Below are 17,097 nucleotides of genomic sequence, written 5' to 3'. Positions count from 1 at the left end.
AGGCCCCATGGCAAAGAATCATCCAACCTGAGATGTCAACAGAGCTGCCATTGAGAAAACTGCAGCCATGCAGAAGGCCACTTCACTGTCCCCTCTCCTTGGGAAAGGAGCCTTGGCTGGAGTCATAGTGTAGGCAGCTGAGCTGACACAGTCCATTCTGAATTTGAAGAAAGTATATATTTTTATTTTAAAATTGTTATTGGGGTATAGTTGATTTACAATGTTGTATTAGTTTCTGGGGCACAGCAAAGTCAATCTGTTATATATGAATATACACATTTTTAGAAGTTTGTTGGTTTTATATGGGAAATGCCCTTTTACCATGGGCAAGGACATGGGAAACCAGCCAGGCAGACAGCATAGCCTTATGTAGGTACTTTCAAGACCTAAGCCGATGGCCTGTGCGATGCTTGCTGTTCTGCAACAAGCCTGGCTGTGTCAGGCCTCTGTGCCTCTGGTAATCTGTTCCCCTTGCCAGGAATGCTCACCCCGCCTTCAATTACTGGACCAACCCTTACTTCTCACCACAGATCACACCAGCACTGCCTCCTGAAAGCTTTCCTGGATTGCACACATGGCACTAAATGTCTGTTTGGGTTCCTGTCGGACTCTGTTAATCTCTGTTTATCACTTGTACTGTTCTATTAAACTGACTCATTTCAGTGTCTGTTCTCCGCTAGAATGGAATTTCCTTGGAGGGCGGGATGTGCCACCTTCATCTCTGGGCCGCTCTTTGCCCAGCACATTCTAGGCGCTGAGAATTTCAGTGAGCTAATGGGGCACTTTAAAAGGAGAGGGCTGGACTCTAAAATGCAACGGCTGTCCTGGCATCCTTAACAAAAACAACGCAATTTAAACTACTCACTTTCATTTGGTGCTTACTGGTGCGAGTCATACACTGGACACCTTGTGCAAGTCATCTCACGTAATCCTCATCACTGCTGGAGGGGGCAGGCAGCAAATATCCTCACTTTCCAGATGAGGGAAGCAGGGCTCAGAGTGGCAGGGTAACATGCCCATGTTAGTGATGGAAATGGCAGATCCGGGCCCCGAATCCAAAGGCTACACCCATAACCCCTGTACTATGCTGCTGGATGGGGCTAGCTGACTTCTCAGTCTCCTGGAGGCCCTCTCTTCCACCAGCTGTCACATGTGCTGCTAACAGCTTCATGGAGTCTTGAGGAGCAGAAACCAAACCTGAAGTTCTGATGTGAGCAGAAGAGGTTTTCTCAAGTGTCTGCTGTGGGCGGGCCCACCTTCAGCTCTGGAGAGTTCCAGTCTCCAGTAGAGGAGTCAGAGAGACTGACTGGGAGAAATACCTTGATAATGATGGGTGTCACTCCTTGATGCCAAAGAGGAATTTGTAAGATTTAAAGCTATTTTAAAGTGGCTATTACAAGTGGCTGCTTTGAGGCATATCTATCCATCATCTTCTATGATGGGCTCTTTAAATGTCAGAGTGGACTTTCCACTCTGGGATGGTGTCATTTGATTTGTTGAAGCCCACACAGATAAAAATGATCCATTGATTTATGACAGGCTTTGAAGTTGCATAGTCTGAGTAAAATCCCATCTCACTCAGCTGATTGTCTTGGGACAAGTTAATTAGTTTCATTAAGCTATGCCCTTATTTGTAAAATATGAATGAAAACTTCAATCCTGCAGAGTTTTTAGGACAGCTAGAAATGATAATTGTAAATAATCTAACTCCGTGGCTGGCATATGGCTGGCAGTCAGTTAGCCATTTTTATATACTTTCACAGACAGGTGAAAGGAGTAAAGATTTGAAAGAGGAAATTATTTTTACTAAATCATAGTCCTTCCAACTCTGAGAAGTATGCAGTACCTCAATTAACATTTGCTGATTGATGAACTGCTTTACTGATGAGCCCCTGTAGTGGGAAACTGGCTTGGCCAGGCATGGAAGAATGACTTGTAGGTGACTCACAAAGATTCTTTGCAATTTTATGCCAAAATCATCAGCCTTCAGTGCCACAAGGACCCTAAACTAGGCTACCCCTTAGGACTCCTTCCTCCTCTTCAGCCTCCACACTGACAACTCCCAGGAGGGCTCCGTATATGGACATTATCGTTGTCATCATCACAAAGGCTGCTGTATGGAGACCTGCCCTGTGTAAGGGCTTTCCATCACACTTTCTATGGTCCTCACTACAACCTCACAAAGAGGCTGTGCTCACCCCAATTTACAGGACAGAAAACTGAGGCCAGACTCCCTGGAGTCCATGTAAGTGGCAAGTGGCGAGGCTGGGATTTGAACACAGGTCTAACTTCAAGGCCTCCATGTTTTTCACTCCTCCAAACTGCAAGGAAAGAGAGGGAACAGTTGCCATTGTTTGAGTTTCAGAAAATCCAGCACAGGGAAAATCCAAGGGGATGAGGCCCCCTGCCCAGGGTGCTTCCCTAGGGAGGGTCCATGGCTTTCAGAAAGACCCAGCAAAATCTGTGGCTGGTGAGAAATAGAGGTTGACAGGAGCGTTGGTTCTCCCAGACCTTCTCTATTTTCCAGCGTTAAAAAGTGCTTCTCCCTGCTTCTTCATCCCACAGGCCTTAGTCTGCCCACAGCCTTCTCTGTCACTGGGAGCACATGCTTTCTCTCCAGGGATGAGGCGAGTCTCCTTTACTTTAAGTCACTGTCCCTTGACTGTCCTCTCCATGCATTAAAAAAATTTTTTTTAATTAATTTATTTAATTGGAGGCTAATTATTTTACAATATTGTGGTTTTTGCCATACATTGACATGAATCAGCCATGGGTGTACATGTGTTCCCCATCCTGAACCTCCTTCCCACCCCCCTCCCCATCCCATCCCTCAGGGTCATCCCAGTAGACTGGCCCTGAGCACCCTGTCTCATGCACTGAACCTGGACTGGCGATCTATTTCACATATGGTAATATACATGTTGCAATGCTATTCTCTCAAATCATCCCACTCTCACCTTCTCCCACAGAGCCCAAAAGTCTGTTCTTTACATCTGTATCTCTTTTGCTGTCTCGCATATAGGGTCATCTTTACCATCTTTCTAAATTCCATATACATGTGTTAATATACTGTATTCATGTTTTTCTTTCTGACTTACTTCATTGTGGAGTTTCATCCACCTCATTAGAACTGATTCAAATGCATTCTTTTTAATAGCTGAGTAATATTCCATTGTGTGTATATACCACAGCTCTCTCATCCATTCATCTGCCAATGGACATCTAGGTTGCTTCCATGTCCTGGACATTGTAAACAGTGCTGTGATGAACACTGGGGTACAAGTGTCTCTTTCAATTCTGGTTTCCTCGGTGTGTATGCCCAGCAGTGGGATTGTTGGGTCGTATGGCAGTTCTCGGAGAAGGCAATGGCAACCCACTCCAGTATTCTTGCCTGGCAAATCCCATGGATGGAGGAGCCTGGTAGTCTGAAGTCCATGGGGTCGCTAAGAGTTGGACACTACTGAGCGACTTCACTTTCACTTTTCACTTTCATGCATTGGAAATGGCAACCCACTCCTGTGTTCTTGCCTGGAGAATCCCAGGGACGGGGGAGCCTGGTGGGCTGCCGTCTCTGGGGTCGCACAGAGTTGGACACAAATGAAGCGACTTGGCAGCAGCAGCAGCAGCAGCATGGCAGTTCTATTTCCAGTTTTTTAAGGAATCTCCACACTGTTCTCCATAGTGGCTGTACTAGTTTGCATTCCCACCAACAGTGTAAGAGGGTTCCCTTTTCTCTGCACCCTCTCCAGCATTTATTGTTTGTAGGCTTTTTGATAGCAGCCATTCTGACCGGCATGAGATGGTACCTTATTGCAGTTTTGATTTGCATTTCTCTGATAATGAGTGATGTCGAGCATCTTTTCATGTGTTTGTTAGCCATCTGTATGTCTTCTTTGGAGAAATGTCTGTTTAGTTCTTTGCATTCTTATTCATTTTGTTTTAGTGTTTCTTTTGAGCATACTCTGGGAGATAGTGGAGGACAGAAGAGCCTGGGATGCTGCAGTCCATGGGGTCGCAAAGAGCTGGACACGACTTAGTGACTGAACAACAACAACAACAACAAAAGTATATTCAACAAGTTAATAGGGGTTAACATAGAAAGATTTTGTTGCTAGGTTTGTTTGGGGAGCTCCGATTTAGTAAAAGTAAATGATTCTTTGTACAAGAAAGAGGCTTTTAATAGGCAAACAAGCTTTAATAAAAACCCAAGAGAAAGCTAAACAGTTTTCATTTCCCAAATTTATTTAACCACAAAACGTCTTAATCAAGGCTAACCTGGCGATAGATTTCTGCCCTAGATAAGCCCTGGGAGAGAATCTAGTACTAGATAAGGATTTAGGGATGAGTTGAAGAGTATTTTAATCCAGTCTGGAGAGGGAACCAGAATTTAGAAAAAATTGTGATTGCTAATAAGGTTTAGTAACAAAAGGATTTAGCTGTACTTAGGCATTCACTTCTTTATCAAGCTTAAGTGGTTGACGGGAACTATAGAGTAATATATTTTTACTGTTAAGTAAAAAATTTACATTTTTACATTTACATTTGTTAATGTAAAAAAGTTTATATTTGTTAAGTAAAGTTATTTCAGCAGTGCCAAGTTTTTATTTTAACATGATAAAAAGGAGAAAATAATAATTCTTAGTCCAGGGGCAGCAGATCCAGAATGACTGCTTTTTTTTGAAGAACAAATTAATGATTATCTTGAAAATTGGATCTGAGAATCCATATGTAGAAAAGGGCATGTAAGAATCACCCCTTCATCCTTATCTCCTATATGGAGAAGGATGTCTGCTCACTTTGACCTAGAGGTAATGACTACTGTCTCATGATTCATTCTTCCTCTTACTACGTTTTAGGAAACTCAAGCATTCTCACTGCAGTTGAGTACCAGAGAACAATTTGGTTAGAGGGAACCACTCAGCTTCATGAAAACTGTCTTATTTTCTAGGTGAGGAAATAAGGATTCAGAGTGTTCTGCCACTTGGCAACCTTACACAGAAGGTTCCAGCAAGTGAGGGATTAGAACTCACACTGTTGGCAGCAGGTAGTTCATTGGAACTGCCCTAGAAGATCAGTGGGAAACATAGCCCAGGATGCTAACTCTGGATATTTTCAGCAGCTTTAGTCAACTGCTGAGAAAACAATCCCAACCGGCTAAAGAAGGTGGTGGTTGGCAGGCTCAGGGTATGTGGATTGGGGGAATCCAACCCAAAACTGTGCTTCAGTGACCTGCCCATCACCTCTCTCCATTCCTCTTCTGCAGTATCTACCAGGATGGCAGAAATCAGCCATACATAGGAGGCTGCCACCCGCTGTCTCAGCACTGGAGCCAAGGGAGGGGAAGGGAGTCAGAGACATTGATGTTTGTCCTTGTTTGCTTTGAGCTCTCACTCGGGGCTTCAGGTGAGCCTGGCTCAGCTTTGTTCCCAGGGAGGGCATTTTGTCTTCTGCTTTTCAAGGAGTTTCAAAGATTATGAACACAGACTTCACCAAGAGGACTGGCATTCAACTGATGGATGGAGTAAATGTCTCAAAGAAGAACCTGACACAGATCCCCTTCATGAATTGGCTATCGATGGGTAACGTTGACTTAAAAACCCAGTTTGTTGCTGGACACAATTTAAATCTCAAAACAATCCTGTGAGTGGGGCTCATTTTACATATAAGAGAGGCTAAAGAATTCTAGACTTCGCAACTAAACAGCAACGACAAAGAGGTCAAGTAGCTTGACTGAGGTCGTCACATGGTAAGAGGGAGACAAGAGGTTATTTGAACCCAGGTCTTCTGAAGTCCACGATGACAGGCTTTCTGTTAGACCCCAGTTACCTTGTTTTGTGTGGCATTTTGTAACTATCAAGGACTTTCAACTTACATTTCCTGTGAGGCTCATCACAAACCAATTAGGTTGGAAGGGATTTGACAGATTAGAACACAAACTTGTGTGTTGAGTCACTGCTCAAGGTCACCCAATCCAAACCAATTCTAGCAGAGGTCTTACTCTCTACTGTCCCAACTTGTTTATCTTACTCTCCACTCACACTCAGCTTTTTTCTCAGGGCTGAAGGTTTTCTTGAGGACAGTCAAGGCCAAACATAAGTTACTCCCTTCCCCATGTTCCCAAGTAGAATATTAGCCATCAGTGAACATAGAGTGCTTACCATGTGTTAAGCACCATAGTAAGCATTTCATATTCATTTAACTTGTTTAATGCTCGAGTACCTGCTATTATCATCCCCATCTTATAGTTGAGGAAACCAAGACACATAAAAATTAAGTAACTTGTTCAAGGTCAAAGAGCTACTGAGCTTCTAACCAAGTGGACTAACTTTAGACAAGAAGCAGAGCAGAGAATTGAGAATTAGCTGCAGAGCACTTAAAATTGCTAAACTTGAGGTTCTTGAGGGTTTTCCAGACCAGTCCTCTGCACCAGACTGCCTTGTCTGGAGACCATCCCAGAAAGAGAGTGCATGTTGCCGACTTGACCAGCATTCTGGAGATAGACTCACCACCTATTTCTCGGGGTGTGAGAATCACTTGCTCCTATTTCTGCCATAGCTTGTGAAGTCCCATATATAGGTAACAACATGAGAATTTGTTCTTGCCATGAGTGGTGTGGCTGGGTGTGGAGATGGGTTGGTCCAAGGATGGGAGACGATTGAGCTGTCAAAAGTCAGAGCAGTAACGCATCAGTGTACTCACTCTACTGCCAAGGGTCCTCCATTCCCCTCACTCCCTGAGCCCAGAAGGAACACCTATCTTCTAGCTTAGGGCTTCCCAAACCTCCCTGATCATAATGATTACCTAAAGGGCTTGTTAAGAATACAGACACCCAAACCCTTCCTCTGAAGATTTACATTCCATAAGACTGGGTCTAGACTATTTATACACTTAGATACTAGTCATCAGTTAACACACATTCTCAGTGTGCTTACCTTACGCACAGGCTGGAGATTCAGAATGAGTAGGATTCAACTCTTTCCCTTGACAAGCTCAGGACCCAGAGGGGTTCTGACAAATAAACAGTTCAGTTCAGTTCAGTTCAGTTGCTCAGTTGCGACCCCATGAATCGCAGCACGCCAGGCCTCGCTGTCCATCACCAACTCCTGGAATTCACTCAGACTCACGTCCATCAAGTCAGTGATGCCATCTAGCCATCTCATCCTCTGTCTTCCCCTTCTCCTCCTGCCCCCAATCCCTCCTAGAATCAGAGTCTTTTCCAATGAGTCAACTCTTCGCATGAGGTGGCCAAAGTATTGGAGTTTCAGCTTCAGCATCATTCCTTCCAAAGAAATCCCAGGGCTGATCTCCCTCAGAATGGACTGGTTGGATCTCCTTGCAGTCCAAGGGACTCTCAAGAGTCTTCTCCAACACCACAGTTCAAAAGCATCAATTCTTTGGCGCTCAGCTTTCTTCACAGTCCAACTCTCACATCCATACATGACCACTGGAAAAACTATAGCCTTGACTAGATGGACATTTGTTGGCAAAGTAATGTCTCTGCTTTTCAATATGCTATCTAGGTTGATCATAACTTTTCTTCCAAGGAGTAAGTGTCTTTTAATTTCATGGCTGCAGTCACCATCTGCAGTGATTTTAGAGCCCCCCAAAATAAAGTCTGACACCGTTTCCACTGTTTCCCCATCTATTTCCCATGAAGTGATGGGACCAGATGCCATGATCTTCGTTTTCTGAATGTTGAGTTTTAAGCCAACTTTTTCACTCTCCTCTTTCACCTTCATCAAGAGGCTTTTTAGTTCCTCTCCACTTTCTGCCATAAGGGTGGTGTCATCTGCATATCTGAGGTGATTGATATTTCTCCCGGGAATCTTGATTCCAGCTTGTGTTTCTTCCAGTCCAGCGTTTCTCATGATGTACTCTGCATATAAGTTAAATAAGCAGGGTGACAATATACAACCTTGATGTACTCCTTTTCCAATAAACAGATAAGGATACTCTGAATCAGGGCCCTGGTGGAAAAGCACAGGGTGTGGTGGAAAAAGAGGGAGGGGCATCTAACTCAGACCAGGTGGTGGAGGGGAGAGGGGGTCAAAGGCCACTAGATCTGATACAGCATGCACTCTCATTCTAAGATGATGAATGGGGTCTTTGAGCTGACTCCATCAGCCAACTGGTCCCACATTCTGCCCTCCCTTGCTTCTAGATCCAGAAATGACCTGCTGCTGGTCTAGGATGGTGGTAGAGGGGCTTGGTCTGAGACTCCTCTCCATATGCATCCCCTCTTCTTCGCAAGCTTCACACTTGCTGCATATCTGACCTTCATTGCTCCCACAGGTCAGATATTTTATCTTCACATGTGTTTCCCATGAAGCAGCACCTCTCAGCTCAAGAGACAAGCTGGCTTAAGGGATGATTTGGCAGAGGTGGTGCCAGAGTGGATCCTTGTGGGGTCAGTGTACCTCTCAGCCCTCTATCCTCTCCAACCTAAGCCCTCCTCTGGATATTTCTTTGAAGTATCACAGACATGCCATGGAGTGGTGGCAGTCTGCATGCAGGGAGGGACTCAGGTCACCTGGAAAATGTTGTCTGGTCCTTAGCCTGGTGTCACAGAGCTCAGTAGCTCCTGACCCTCTGGTATCAAACCCCCATTCATCCTGCTGGATCAGGTGCTGTTTGAGTTCCCTGAGAGCCTTGAGGAAACCCATGGAGGGAGGAGAGCTCCAGTCCTTTGTCAACTGAGGCGTTTGGATGATTAAGCCAAGAAAGCAAAGTCACTTTGGTCCGGGGGATTATTTTTGAGGTGTGTTTGCAAAGTGCAAGTAACTTATTGCCTGGGAGGCAAACCAAACCCAAGATGACTCTCAGCTAATTGCTTGCCTCTCCTTCTTCCAAGCCAAACTCCTTGGTATATGAAGACCAGTCTCCTCTGTTGTCCCCATCCTCTGTCCTCATCCCTCTTGCAGCTCCTGCTAAGTGATTGCTAGCTTGCCTTTGAGCTCTCTCACCATGAACAGACAAGTCTGCAAGAAATCCATCAGTGGAGGGAGCCAGGGCTTCTCTGTCTGCTCTGCCATGGTCCCCTGCAGCAGCAGCAGGATGAGCTGTGTGGCCCGCTCTGGAGGAGCTGGCACAGGGGTCTGTGGGTCCCGGAGCAGAGCAGGCGGCTTTGGCAGTCGCAGTCTCTACAACCTGGGTGGCAATAAGAGCATCTCCATCAGCGTGGCTGGCTCCTGGGCTGGTGGCTTTGGGGGAGGGCGCAGCAGCTGCATCAGTGGCTATGGAGGTGATTATGGAGGTGGTTATGGGGGTAGCATTTGTGGAGTCAGAGGAATGGGCAGTGGTTATGGAGGGGTTGGTGGCTTTGGAGGGACTAGTAGCTTTGGTGGGCCTGGTAGCTATGGCTCTAGTGTCTGCCCTGGGGGAATCCAGGAAGTGACCATCAACCAGAGCCTCCTGCAGCCCCTCAATGTGGAGATCGATCCCCAGATTGGGCAAGTAAAGGCCCAGGAGAGGGAGCAGATCAAGATCCTCAACAACAAGTTCGCCTCATTCATGGACAAAGTGAGGGCAAAGCCCAGAGGTGTGCTGGAGGGGTTGGGCTGCCCAGGGGGATGGTATAGGAAGAAGCCCATGGGACCTGCCAGGCTTAGAGGCAGGGGCTCCAGCTTCTTGTGCTGGTTCTACCTTGGCCCCCACAGGACAGTCAGTATGCCTCTCTTGCTCTGCAGGCCCTGTTTTCCCAGTTGTGAAATGGAGAAGGGTTTCATCTCCTGATTTTCTTCTTTGGATAGGGCCCAGGAAAGTGAAGTGAGAGTCCAGGAATGCTCTTAGCTCTTTTTAAGAAAGGGGCATTAACCACGAAATTATTATAGCTAACTTTCAGTGACTCTTGAGGAGCAATTGCTTGGTAATCCAAACTAGCTGACAACCAAACCTGTATTAGGAGGAATCTCAGGACTGCCTCTCGGTGATGAGTAGTGGCAATTGACTTACCTTCTAGATGATGCTATGCTTCAGCCCACATTACACCAAGCTGTCCATACTCGGGCAGGGAAACGTATGCTTGATGTGAAGGAAAGAGCCTGGGATTTGAAGTTAAACTGAAGTTAGCTGGAAGCTGAGTAACTGAAAGGGGAAACAATTAAGGAGAATAAGAAAAATTTAGCAAAAGTTAAACCTTGTTGACTATTTTCCCTGCTTGAAGGGAGGTAAAAAAGCTTTCCTTTAAAAGATGATGAGAAACACCTTCGTCTGTGCAGGTCTCCTTTAGGAGTGTGCTGAAGGATTCCAATAGACTTGATGAGGGCTGGGTTTGTCTCTTAGTTTTGTCACTTAGTAGTCACCTTACTTTGGGCAACTTATTTAAGCACATGGAGCCTCAGTTTCCTTATCTACAAAATGGGGACAACACCCTTTATAGGCAGTTGTATGGGAGGGTTAAATGAGTTAGACTATGTGAAAACAGCATTCAGGAAGCACTCAATGTATCTCTTCCTCCTTTTCTAAACCCTCATCCTTCTAAAATTCCTGAAAAAACAGGCTCTTGAAGATTGGATGACTGGGTTGAGTTTCCACATATGGAACCCTTTGGGTTGGATGGCCCCACCTGCCCAACTCAAGAAGCTGACTCTTTCTGTACCTCCCCTGCTACAGGTGTGGTTCCTGGAACAGCAGAACAAGGTCCTAGAAACCAAATGGGACCTGCTCCAGCAGTGGACTGCGGGCTTGGGCTCCAGCTTGGGCTCCGGAGGCCTGGAGCCTTTATTTGAAAGCTACATCAACTGCCTGCGCAGGCAGCTGGATTTGGCTCTGGCAGAGAAGGGAAATCTGGAAGGAGAGCTAAGGAACATGCAGGACCTGCTGGAAGACTTAAGAAAGAAGTGAGGGCCCCAGCTGAGGAGTTTCCCCTCTTGGGATTAGCAGGGAGGTGTGGTCCCAACTGAGGATTTTTAACTGTTCCTGACTGTACCTTCAGTCAGGACTTGTGGATGGATTTATTGAGTATGTGAGAGGGTTGAAGACTGAGACTTCCAAGTGGCTGATGATGCCAGATTTGTCACTCTCCAGGCAGGGCCCTTCTACACCAGCCCAGATGGATGAGAGAGTCCTCCCAGAGTTCAAAGTCCTTCAGACTGGAGGGCCCTCCACACTTTACTGTACCAAGGCAGCACCCTGGAAACCCATCAAAAATGCAAATTCCCCTGCTCTGGTCCTAGATTCTGAACTGGTGGGTGGGGCAGGTCCCAGGTTCCAGGCAGACTGCTGTAAAGTGCTCTTCCAATGTGTCCAGCCCAGTCCCATTTCTGCAGCTTCAGTCAGCTCTCTCTTGCGTGTCTGTAATTATGGCTGACATCCTCTGAGGTCTGCAAGAGGTAAACAGGACCTCTCAAGATGGGAAGGGGGGTCCAGACATCCCTAGGGGTCAGGACCTGCAAGAAGGGGAAAGCCTGTTCTGGGGAGGCCCCATTCCACTCCATATGCACAAGCTTGTGGGCACCTGCTCAGATTAATGAAAAGAGAAACAGAGAAAACAGAGGCTGAAACAGCCAGCCTGAGCAAATACCTCTCTGGGCTTATCTGCCCACGTGCTTCGTGATGTCTCTAGAGCTGGGCTCCTCGAAGCCTTCCCCTCCCCTGCCTGGCACTCCTTGGCATGTCACTCAGACCTAGAAGGAGGTGGTCAAGGCAGTGGCCTGAGCTCCAAAAGGCCTCTAGGCAGGACTGGCTACATCAGTTTGGGGGGTCAATGGGAAATGAAAACTCAGGGCCCTTGTCAAAAAATTATTAAGAATTTAAAGACTGGGTCAACAGAGCTTTAAACCAAACATAAGGACCTTCTGAACCCAGGGCTCCGTATAACTGCACGGGTTGCACACCCTTGAAGCTGGTCCCGTCCCTTGGTGAGGAGATTCTGCCTGAGTTCTTTTTTTGTTTTTTCCAACTTCTGAAATATGAATGTCCAAACATGTGGCTCTTTCTGTCCCAGGTATGAAGATGAGATCAACAAGCCTACTGCTGCAGAGAATGCAGAATGAGTTTGTGGGGCTCAAGAAGGTGAGGAATCTGGGACAATGGGGACCTTGGCTCCCTTTCTGGGTGTGGACCCCCCAGGAGGGAGAGCAGAGCCAACTTCTCTGGGGCCCTGTGACCCTATGCTCTGTGGGCTGTTTACATCTTTTCTTGCATTTTTGGGGAATGAGGAGTTTGATGAAGGAAGCTGCTCTGAGTATGTTGCTGGTGGAGATGACATCTTATAATGTGACCGATGAGCTGATTGGTGATGTGAAATAATAATGCAGGCTTTATCTATAGCATTGAATCTAGGTTTTCAGCCTACAAGTGTACCCTGGATGTTATTAATAAAAACAATCAGCAAATACTGATAGCTTGTGTCAGCCAGTCATCATAAGGATGAAGTTGTGAGAAGAATGCCTTCCTTTCTCTTCAAGAGGCTGGGTTTTTGGTCCTACCTAACCAAAGTCACATATTGGATAAATGTGATTTTGCTACCCTTACTCCGTACCTGGCTGATGGGGTGTATGTTTTGTCAAAGCATTGGGATTTGATTGGCCAAGGCAATTAAAAGGAAGAAAACCACTTTTCCTTTCTTTCAAAAAAGAGAAGTCATAATTAGAAAGAGGAATGGGGGCGGGGCAAAGAAGAACAATGAAGACTCAGAACAGCGCTGTGGGTGGAGGGGAACAGACGGTCACCTTCTTCTGGGTTTCTGACTGCCCTCCTCCCTTCCTTTTTTTCAGGACGTGGATGCAGCCTTCATGAACAAGGTGGAGCTTCAAGCCAAGGTGGACGGCCTGACAGATGAACTCAACTCTCTGAGGACCCTCTATGAGACAGTGATTCCTTGGTCGTCCAAGCCCCAGAGCCTTCTCGCATCTTTCCAAGCATGCTTCCCAAGTGTGACATCAGGGGACAGTCACGTGGCAGGATGGGGCTTCCTAGGTGGCTCAGTGGTAAAGAATCTGCCTGCAATGCAGGAGATGCGGGTTTGATACCTGGGTAGGGAAGACGCCCTGGAGAAGGGCATGGCAACCCACTCTGGTATTCTTGCCTGGAGAATCCCATGGACAGAGGAGCCTGGAGGGCTACAGTCCATGCAGTCACCAAGAGTCAGATGCAACTGAGCGACTGGGCACATGCACGCACATGGCAGGACACTCACGAAACCAGCAGTAGGGCTCAGACCTCAGCTCTACTCCACCCAGGGAATGCCAACTTAACTCCTCATGGTTGCCTGGACCTGGTTCACAGGACCAGGGTCCCTCTCTGTCCCCTACTTACCCTTTGTAGTTGCCTCTAACCCTCTGGCTCCTAACCCAGTACCACAGTGAGCTCTTCCAGAGGACCCCTCCTTACTGCAGTCCCCTGGAAACCCACCCAGTAGGGTTCACTGACTGATACTTTCAGGCCAACAATCTTATTATATAGGTGTTGTTCCTTTTTTCTTTTGTTTTATTGTATGATATCCTTTTGGCTGTAGCTGGGCCTGAAATGGAAGCTGGTATTTCTAACTCTCCCACTCCTGGCCCCCTTGTTGTGGGGGTAGAAGACTCGTGGACTTCTTTATTCTCAGCATCTCTTGAGGCCAGGAGAGGTGAAAGTGAGCTCCATGTTTCCCACAGGAACTGACCCAGATGCAGAATCACCTTAATGACATGTCCGTGGTCCTGTCCATGGACAACAACCGCTGCCTGGACCTGGACAGCATCATCAGTGAGGTCAAGGCCCAGTACGAGGACATTGCCCAGAAGAGCAAGGCCGAGGCCGAGGCCCTGTACCAGACCAAGGTGGGAGCTCTCCTCTGTTCCCACACTCTAGCTGGAGGTCCGCTGACCTCCATCAAAAGCGCTCCAACAGTTTGCAAAGTTGTGATGATGGGTTTCTCTTCTGTCAGCTTGGAGAGCTGGAGAACACGGCTGGAAGGCATGGGGATGACCTGAAGAACACCAAGAACGAGATCATGGAGCTCAACCGGATGATCCCGAGGCTGCGGGCTGAGATTGAGAATGTCAAGAAGCAGGTGGGTCTGGGCTGAGTGGAAAGTCCTGGAGGTCTTCTGGGCCCTGGGGAGGAGGAGAAGCAACAGCTGGACTTCTGCCACAGGCCTTCTCAGTTCTTTTGTGGTTGCCTGTGGGACAGCCTGGTCTCTGGGACACTCTGTTCTCCTCGATTCTCCTCCCCGAGGTTGGGCTTCTCAGAAGGCTCCCTAAGGAGAGACAGTTGTCCATTCTGGTTTGCCCAGCAGCAAATCTTCCAACTGTAAGGGTGGTCTTAAACACTCAGCTCTCAGTAGGATCTGCCCTCAATGAGCTATTTATCACGCACTTCATGTAACCTTGAAGACTAATTTGTATCACTAGAATGAAGTGATTATAACAATCTTAAAAATAAAGAACCACTTACCAGACTACCTCCACCTTAACCAGCAAATCGGTGTTCCTTTTCTTGATGAGACATGAGTTAATTTAAAAGGGCCGAAGAAGACTGAACCAACTTTGAAACTGACTTCTGTTTTCTGAGTATGCGCCACTGAATTTCTAAGAAGGGGAGGAAGGGAAAGGGAGGAATTTCTTGGATGGGTAAGAGATGTTGGAAAGATCAGCTGTTTGCTTTCCGGTCACTAGGCTAAACAGTCTCTTAACTCCCTCTTTCCTAGAATGCCAACCTGCAGAACGCTATTGCTGATGCTGAGCAGCGTGGGGAGCTGGCCCTCAAGGATGCCAAAGCCAAGATCCAAGAACTGCAGGACGCCCTTCAGCAGGCCAAGGATGACCTGGCTCAGCTGGTGCGTGACTACCAGGAGTTGATGAATATCAAACTGGCCTTGGATGTGGAGATCGCTACCTACCGCAAGCTGCTGGAGAGTGAGGAGTGCAGGTGAGGGGCTGTGGGGTCATTATCCTCCAGAAGTGAGTTCAGAGTGACCTTTGATAGTGGAGAAAGGGAACAAGGTTATAGGGAGAGGACAATAGGTAAAGAATCTCCTGAATGACAGAGTTGAGGATTCAGGCCCCACTCTCTCTCTCTATATATATATATACATATATGTATATACAGACAATCAAACTTATCTTACACTTTGATTTACCTTAGACATCAATATTGCATTACATATCTCTGTTGGGCGACAGGGGATGAGATAGTTGGATAGAATCACTGACTCAATGGACATGAGTTTGAGTAAACTCCAGGAGATAGCAAAGGACAGGGAAGCCTGGTGTGCTGCAGTCCATGGGGTCGCAAAGAGTCAGACACGACTGAGCGACTAAACACCTCTGTTGAGCCTCACTGTATGCAGGTGGAAGGGAAAGTCCTTTGGGCTTATAATAAAAGTTATAGTGCTGTCCACTGGACCTTTCTCGGATGAAGACAATGGCCTATATCTGTGCTATCTAATATAGTAGCCCTTGGCCACTTGAGCACACGAAACCTGGCGCGTGCAGCTGAGTTTTATATTTAATTTAATTTAAATAAAATAGCTTCAGGTGGGGAGTGGTTACCATGCTGGACAGCTCAGTATAGACAGTCCTAGAACACCTGCATCCCTGAGGCTGAGTCTATATGGGAAGGTGGCTGATACATACATACTCTGGAAAAATAACACAATAGCAAGTAGCAGATAAGGGCTCAGCGAGTGGATGTCAAATGCCAAAGGGGTGTCAAGAATTGAAAGATCCTTCTAATGACTAGCTGCTCCATGAATCCTGTGTTCAGAGCCTCTGTCTTCAGGCAGCTTCCAATCTGATGGAGGAAGCAGAACTCACATGTGAGAAGAAAACTTAAGGATTTCTTACGTCTCTAAGAAAAGGAGTGAGAGTGCAGATGGTGCTGCATGCATTGGGAAGTGTGGGATAAGCAAGGAGACAGCGACACCAGTGGGGGCCACAGTGGCAAGGCGTGTGGACACGTTCCGTGTTTGCTCAAACATGTGGTCATGCCTGTTCCGTGAACAAGAATGAGGCACGGGAAGATGGGGAGAGTGGGCAGGACATTTCCATCATGTGTTGAGTGTCAGCCCCTCTCACATATTATCCTTCTTGAATAACCATCACTGCCACCACCACCCCAGGAGGGCTCACTGGGGAAGGCTTCCCGGAAGAAGAGCTGTAGGAATAAGAAAGCCAGGCCTGGGTGAAGGAGGGGAAGGGCATAGCTAAGGTGGGAAAATGGCCTCAGCAGCAGAGGAGAGGTGAGGATGGGCTAATCAAGGGGGTGTTGAGTGATGAGTAGCGTGTCTGGAAGATAATCTTGGAAATTAGTGAAAGATGATGGGAAGATGGAGAGATGGTGATTGGTGGAGCTGCTGGAAGCCTTACTTCCCTGCAGAAGCCCCTTTTCCTGGGGAGATCTGTGTCTGGAAACAGACTCAGAATAGCCTTTCTTCTTTTGGGAGCTGGCCCCTACAAGGGCAAAAGGGAGGACATGGCTCCCAGGGTTATGAACCCTGAGCTCTTCATCTAAGGACTCATTGCAGAAATAATCCTCATCTCCTCTTGCTTTTTTAGAATGTCTGGAGAGTGTCAGAGCACTGTGTGCATTTGTAAGTAGCCTTTCAAAACTTTCTCCCTGGGATGCAGAAAGGGCAACTAGAAACATCCTGACTGACATTTGGGTGGGAGAGCCTGACCCATGCAAGGCGGCCAGGCCACCAAAGTGTCCAGGGTCTCAGGCAATGGCCACACTACTCTGCTCCTAGCGGAACTTGACCACCTGGCAGGCCAGAGCTGAAGCCCCTGTGGTCCCAGGGAATTCCTTAGGCTGGAGAACCAGAAATTCCTATGGATACTTCTGGCTCTTATTCCTGGGGAAGGGAACCAGAGGGCCAGGGCTCACTCCTGCTGTTTACCCACTGAGGCCTCAGAGAAGTTGAGTAACTTTCTCTGAGTCACACAGCCAAGCAGGGTTGGGGTACAGGCCCAGGGCCTGAGCCTGAGTCCAGTGCTTGTTTTCCTTAGCGGTGGTCAGCAACGTCACCAGCACAGGCACCAGCCCTGGTGGAGGCCGTGGGGGATTTGGAGGGGTCACTGGTGGCAGTGGCAGTGGCTACAGAGGCGGCGGTGGCAGCTACAGAGGAGTCAGCGGCGGCAGCGGTGGGGGCAGAGGCAGCGGCGGGGGCTCCCC

General features: G+C 47.4%; 1 protein-coding gene across 1 annotated transcript in view; it reads left to right on the top strand.

The window, feature by feature from the left end:
* The first annotated feature begins 8,964 nt into the window (after window positions 1-8,964).
* LOC105001721 (keratin, type II cytoskeletal 2 oral-like) overlaps window positions 8,965-17,097 on the top strand; it is a 12,794-nt gene continuing 4,661 nt past the window's right edge. The window contains 10 exon segments of the mRNA XM_010858093.1: window positions 8,965-9,519; window positions 10,612-10,838; window positions 11,945-11,987; window positions 11,989-12,012; window positions 12,717-12,812; window positions 13,599-13,763; window positions 13,871-13,996; window positions 14,633-14,853; window positions 16,482-16,516; window positions 16,932-17,078. Of these exon segments, the coding sequence (XP_010856395.1) occupies window positions 8,965-9,519; window positions 10,612-10,838; window positions 11,945-11,987; window positions 11,989-12,012; window positions 12,717-12,812; window positions 13,599-13,763; window positions 13,871-13,996; window positions 14,633-14,853; window positions 16,482-16,516; window positions 16,932-17,078 (1,639 nt within the window).

This window comes from Bison bison, unplaced genomic scaffold, assembly GCF_000754665.1.
Source record: "Bison bison bison isolate TAMUID 2011002044 unplaced genomic scaffold, Bison_UMD1.0 scf7180017864383, whole genome shotgun sequence".
Lineage (NCBI taxonomy): Eukaryota > Metazoa > Chordata > Mammalia > Artiodactyla > Bovidae > Bison > Bison bison.
This window is presented reverse-complemented; position numbering and strand designations above follow the sequence as displayed.